Source organism: Amphiura filiformis, chromosome 6, assembly GCF_039555335.1.
Source record: "Amphiura filiformis chromosome 6, Afil_fr2py, whole genome shotgun sequence".
Taxonomy (NCBI): Eukaryota; Metazoa; Echinodermata; class Ophiuroidea; order Amphilepidida; family Amphiuridae; genus Amphiura; species Amphiura filiformis.
Genome location: NC_092633.1, coordinates 69,892,242 through 69,899,521, shown reverse-complemented (window position 1 = coordinate 69,899,521; position 7,280 = coordinate 69,892,242). Strand labels below are relative to the sequence as shown.

General features: G+C 34.0%; 1 protein-coding gene across 1 annotated transcript; it reads left to right on the top strand.

The window, feature by feature from the left end:
• The first annotated feature begins 2,667 nt into the window (after positions 1 to 2,667).
• On the top strand, positions 2,668 to 5,661 carry LOC140154731 (monocarboxylate transporter 12-like). Its single transcript, XM_072177297.1, has 2 exons — positions 2,668 to 3,226; positions 5,495 to 5,661. The coding sequence occupies exons 1-2, from the start codon at positions 2,668 to 2,670 to the stop codon at positions 5,659 to 5,661; spliced, it is 726 nt and encodes a 241-aa protein (XP_072033398.1).
• The last annotated feature ends 1,619 nt before the right edge of the window (positions 5,662 to 7,280 follow it).

The window sequence follows — 7,280 nt, the reverse complement described above, 5'->3', positions numbered from 1 at the left end:
GAGCATGTAAACTACTTTGACCCCGAAAGGATTTTTACTAAAACTACACTGCTGAGTCCCCACCCCCAGCGTGTTACACCTTCTGTCATGGTGTGACAAAATAGATATCATAATAATAAGCCTATACAGGCCTACTACTACATAGTACGCTAAACACACTGATGGTATTTTGTTTGTACCGGGGTATTTAGTGACATAACACTGCCTATTGTTGAAATTGAATAATAATTGACCGCGTGGTTAAAAACGTGATATTAAAGGTGCTGATTGGGATTTATTGCTCCATTAACGAAGATACTAAAGAATTAGTTACTCGCCAGATACGCTTCAGCGCAAGTCCCAAAAATACTAGTTTAGTAACATACGCGGCAGTTGCGGAGTAGTTACTAAAGAAGTAAGCTACTAAACTAGTAAGTTACGCGGATTTGGTGCACTCAGCGGATATGTGTTTTATAATCAGGAATATCAATGATTATCTAAGATATAGCATGTACAATCAGGTTTAAACGAGCCACTTCTATTTTGTTAACACTATATTGCACCAATATTTCAGTGCAGTTTCATCTAGAAACACTGAAAGCTGAATCTCTATTATTTTGTAATCACTGAGAACATGTTTTTTGCATCCCAAACCTTTAGATTTGTCATTTTCTTATACGAAATATCCAATTTATTTAGCGTTTCCAGGGTCTAGAAAGAAGGTACAAAAACAACAATATTAGTACATGATCTATTGTGCAACATAGTGCTAATCCTGAAATTACAAGTGACTGGTTTCAAATTAATAATTACACAAACAATTCCAGCAATTCACATTATCTGTTGCAAAACCCATGTACTTTATGCTTATGTACTTATAATGCATCTGATTTCACAACTATGTGGTCAAAGAATGGTTTCTCTTAAGGGTAGACGAGGTATTGTTGGTCGAAGCAACCTAAAAATCGATTTTCATTATCTAGGTCAATATATTATTGAATATTAACACCTTGATGTTTTGCAAAAGTTCATTCTACAAATCGTATACTTTGCAAACTTGCTTAATTTATTGCTGTTAATTAGTTATGTACGTTTTACAAAAGTGTTGTTGTTTCAGCCCTCTTTACAACGTAACTCAAGAACCGCAGCACCTATAAAAGTATATCTGTGATATTTTAATTCTTCTACACACTCGCTATGAATTGAGCAATGCAGTTTTTGCCAAAGCTCACTACCATTCGTAAGATGCTGTGAACTACCAAATCACAACAGTTTAAAATAATTAATAACCTTAAAACCAGTAACATGTGTTTTTGGAGGGTTAGCATGTTAGCACACTATTACACCCAACCCTTCATGTTAAAATATGGACTTGAGATGCTGGTCCTTAGATACTGATGTAAATTCTTCGATGTGGGTCTCTATTTCTGGTAACATTAATATATAGCTATTAACGAAAACAAATTGACTTTCTACCTTAGTATTTCCTTTTATTTTTTATGTTTTATAGGTCTGCTAGGAGGAGCACTGAGCAAACGTTTCTCAGCACGCAATACAGTGACCGCTTTTAACTTTCTCGCTTCTGTGGGCCTTATAATTGGATCTGTTGCAACATCAGTGCCAATGCTGTCATTTTCCTTTACAATACCAGGTAGACATGTAAATTGGAATATTCCTTACAAACTCATGTATGACGAAGACCTAATATATCAAATTCGCAAAACATATCAGTGAATGGCTTAAGGGATCCAAAATGAGCGTTTATTGCGTTTCGACAGTATTTTTTGTGGGACATGAGAGCACTCAGACCTATCGAATTGCATTCTGAATACGAAGCATGTCTTTCTGATATCAAATAATTTTCATTTTTTAAATCACAATATAATACAAATTTTATGACAAATTATAAAAATTTGATATTTTTCAAATTTTGATATATAACAGTCCTCGAAGTAAATTATATAAATCTAATGATATATTCTTAAAGTGTATGTAGCAGGGAGGAAAAGCCGACAGTCAATTGAAAATTTTGACCTTTCATATTGAAGATATGGATTTTTTTCCCAAAAAGACCTAATTTTTTGGGTGTTTTGGGAAAAAAAATCCATATCTTCAATACGAAAGGTCAAAATTTTCAATTGATCGTCGGCTTTTCATCCCACCTACATACACTTTAAGTATAAATCATCAGATTTATAAAGTTTACTTCAAGTACTGTTAAATATCAAAAATATCAATTTTAATGATTTGCCATTAAATGTGTATTAAATTGCGAATTTCAAAAAATCAAAATTATTTGATATCAGAATGACATTCTTCATATTCAGAATGCAATTCGATATGTCTGATGTGCTCTAATGTCCCAAAATAAATACTGTCCAAACGTTCATACCCCAGCCCTTAAACTCCTGAATAAACACACACAAGAATATAAACTTTTGTCGATTATATCCTTAATGATATTTCATACAATGCGTTATGCCAAAACCTTTTAATCCATTTCGTGTTCTTTTTAAATGCTCACTACATTTCAGCTTTCATAATAGGTGCGGAGGCAATCCTAGCAGGTGAATTAGCGAAGTATTTTGATCAGCATTACGGGTTGGCCAATGCCATTGCCAGATCAGGTGTTTCTCTTGGTATCTTAGTCATGCCACTTCTGACACAGTTCCTTAACGATATCTATGGATGGCGCACCAAGATGATGAGGAAGCTGATTCTGTAATAGCTGAAGGTAACCGAAACAATCAGCAACTCCCTAGAACCGTGTTTTTCTATTTTGACTTAGAACTGTTATATAATCCCATCGTATTAACAAGAGTTGTTTACAGTATTGGCAGTGCTTACTCGTTTATAGGATGGATTATATATCTTGTACCTTTCGCCATTGACATCGGTATATCATCTTACCGTGCCGCGTCTCTATCTGCAATTGGTGGCATTGGTAACCTGCTTGGTAATGCAACATTTCCATTGCTTAAGAAGAAGCTATCAAATGAGCATATCTTATATTTGACAACATTAATTGGTAGTTTATCATTAGTAGTATGCCCACTGTTTTCATCGACTAGTAGTTACACTGCATTAACCGTGCCTTCGTTTATTTTTGGGTATTCACGAGGACTGGGAATATTAGCTTCACAACACATAGCAAAGGAAAACATAGAAGAGGACAAAATAACTAATACATTTACCTGGCTGTTTGTGGCGTTTAGTATTGGATCAGTAACCAGTGGATTTTTTTCAGGTTGGTATTGCTTTCTTGTATATATTTTTATATATTCAACGTCACATATATATGGTATATATGGCAACATGGCTCTCTAATATTCAGTCTATTTGGATTTCACATTGATTCACATTCGATATTCAGTCTATATTACACTGAATATACGGCATAAATAGCCTAGAGCAGTTCACACGACATAGTCGAACTATGGGGTTCAGCTGTTGGTTCATTATTGGACATTGTTTCGTCATTGTTGGTCATTATAATTAAGTTTACTCTTGCTTTCTTGTTCTGCGGAGCATATTGCGGTCCTATATACTTGTTGGAGTATCGTCGTATGGGAGTCGCCGGCCTTGGACCTGCCGGACCTGCGGCCTTGGATATCCACATTTCACAGTGGTTCTTGTTTAAACGCCCCGTAGCCACTTCAACCATCCCCATACATCATCCCGCTATTTTACTTACCAAAATATTAGTTTATATATACTACGGTCTCAAATATTAACGTTTTATTAAGGTCTATGGTGTGGAAACCGCTCTGTTCCAACAGAAGGGTGATATTTTATGCTGCATAATTAATCAATTCATTTGAAAGATCGTCCATTTGGCTTTAAACAGCCACGTTTGTTCTTCTTTATGTGTGGAACAAAATATACATTGCCAGGGTACTTTAATTTAAGTATCACATGTTAAATACCTATCTTTCCAGACTTCGTTAACGAAAACAAAATTTAAAGATCTCTCATTGAATAATTATAATTAATCAAACAAATATACTGTTTTTTTGTTGCAATTTCGGCCAATCTGCAGACAAACAAAAGCTGAAAAAGGTCCAACTAATAATATGCAAATCTGATGCCAATAGAAAACCGTACATGATATTTAAGGGTGCGGTTTGTTTTGCACACATATGTAATGTATACAAAGTTCTTTCATTTGACAACAAAAAGTGTACACAAATTGATTAATTATGCAAATTAGCTAATTATGTATTTACTATGTAAATTAGGCATGTGTAATTTTGGCCTTTTCTATATTCAATGAATGTTCTATTCATAAATCGTAAATTATTCAAATATGAACATTATATATGTTGAAAAAGAAACTGCAGTGAAACTTCTTAAATATAGTAAACGAAATACAATTTTTTTTTTTTTTTTCAATAGAATTTTCAATTTGTTCTGTAAACATAGTATGTATTCCAAAATTTTCCGACTTAGTTTAATGCGCGCGCTTTTCAATTCACTATTATACTTGCATGCGCAGTGTGGGAGAATTATTGTACAGACACTGTGACATCCCTTATAACATGAATAATATGCTAATTTCGGCAAGACATTCCAAACTGTCAGGTTAGTTAATTTTAACTACTTTGGTTTTGAATAATGAATATTGCAACCTAAAGTAAAGTAATACTGTTAAACATAAAAACATCACTTTAATCTTTATACAGGGTGTCCCAGAAAAAATTAAAAATTACCGGCCGAATGAATTTGGACGTAAGTCGAGAAATGTACATCAAAATCTAAACATCTAAACATCAGCCTGTAGCCCATCTTATTTTGCATCTTATACGCAAATTTTACTGGAATCGGTTGACTGATTGCGAAGAAATGAGTAATTACATAACACATGCGTCAATTCACTTCATTCCAAGTTTGAAAGAAGATCATTCAACACAATTCGCACTAGTTCTTTTAAACAATCTGTTTCTTGTAAAACATTTAATTGGGTTTAAGGCAAATTTGAAAACCTGCATGATATTGAAAATGAAAGCTTCCATGTAAGATGATGCTCGGTTGCATAAAGAATTATTGCATAAAAGAATTATTGCCTAAAGAATTCTAGCTGGCTTAACAAATTTCTCATACACATTAATGTTTTTGCAATATTTCCAAGAAATTTTAATGCAAAGTTTAAATCTTTTAAAACTTCAACATTAATGTTGCATGGTATCAAAAATCACGCGTAAAGCTGTAAGCACTTGATCATTGTCATTCTTGGCTCAAATGTTCTTTAAAAAGTTAAAAATTAATATAACATATTTGCACAACATAAACCAATTGAAGAAATCAAAGTTTTCTCGGACAAATTGTCATTCACCTTCAGAGAAAGCATGAATAACATAACACCATCGGATTATGAAATAGTCCATTCTTCGACTTACATTCAATTTTATTCACTCTGTAATTTTTTTCTGGGACACCCTGTATTACTCATTTCTTGCCATAATATAGCCATGTTAACCGACGTCTCTTCATTATTTTTACGTAACCTCTTCCGTAGGATGGATCTATGATCAAACTGGAAGTTACACGGTATCATTTCTATTATTGGGTCTTTTTGCACTATTGTCTGTTGGACCGCAACCATTTGTAGACAGTAAACGAAACCAAAAGAAATCTCATCAGTACTCTCGCCTTTCTCCGGAGGATGATGATCGACAAGAATAACCGATGAGGGACAATAATAGTTAATCTAAAACCAAACATTAAAGGTGTGTCGTGATTGTCTTCGCCCGCCAGATTTCCTGATTAATATTTGATTAAAATGAAGACCCTACTGTCAGTCTACTCTGAAGTACAAAGTACAGACGCGGACGCACGTACATTGTGCCGACTTGAAGCAAGAACGTAGCACTTTGCACTGTTAACACGCTGTATACGTGCGCGTTGTCACTTTGTACGAGTACTTCAGTACTTCGTAATGCGTCCCGTTATGGTTGCAGAAAACAAATTACGCGTGCGTGACGCGTAATTTCTTTCTGCAACCATAATCAGCCGCAATACGATAACACATAGTAGGCCTACATACATGTTAGTATATGAGGCTAGACACGAGTTCATTACCATTATTATTTCCTCTTAATCAATAAAATAAAAAGAAATTTACTAGAATTACAATTCTACGACGGTTTACCAGTGGTTCGAACCCACAATCTGTGGATCAATAGTCCAATGCCTACACCACTGTGCTATGAGTCTTTGTGCCAGAAAGGTGTTTGTTTATCATACTTATTGATTACGGAATAAAGTGCATACACACAATATACTATTAGTAGTATATTAGTACTAATAAATACGTATACAGAGTGTCCCATAAAATATTACTGAGTGAATAAAAATGAACGTAAGTCGAGAAATAAACATCAGAATCAAAAAATATAAAATGTAGCACATAGCCTATTTTATTGTGCATCATATACGAAAATTTGATTTGATTCGGTTGACTGGTTGCGAAGAAATGAACGATTACATAATGCGCGCATCAATGCAGTTCATTCCAAGTTTGATTAACAGGCGCCTTTTTCATACTCGCTCGCCGTTTCCTAAAGTTTGTGTATCTCATTAAATTTAGTCCACATTATCTATAATCCGACGGGGTTGTGTTATTCATATTATGTTATATTTTAACTTTCCAAAGAACATTTGAGCCAAGAATGACAATGATCAAGTGCTTACAGCTTTACGTATGATTTTGATACCATGCAACATTAATGTTGAAGTTTTAAATGATTTAAACTTTGTATTACAATATCTTGTAAATATTCCAAAAACATTAATGTGTGTGAGAATTTTTTAAGCCAGCTGGAATCCTTTATGCAATAATTCTTTATGAAACATTTATATCAACATTAACGAAAAAAGATATTTTACAAGTACCGAGCATCATCTTACATGCAAGCTTTCATTTTCAATATCGTGAAGGTTTTCATATTTGAACAAAACCTAATTAAATGTTTTGCAAGAAACATATTGTTTAAAAAGAATGAAAAGGATCTCACCGAACAAAACATGAAGCCCGTTAACAGTAAGCCACTAGTGCGCATTTTGTTGAATGCCTCAAACTTGGAGTGAAGTGAATTGACTCATGCGTTATGTAATCGCTTATTTCTTCGCAATCAGTCAACCGATTCCAGTAACATTAGCGTATGAGACGGAGAATAAAATGGGCTACATGTTGATTTTTAGATTTTTGGATTCTGATGTCTATTTCTCGACTTACGTCCAAATTTATTCGCCCGGTAATTTTTTCTGGGACACCCTGTATGTCCGATCAATAATGAATCTTA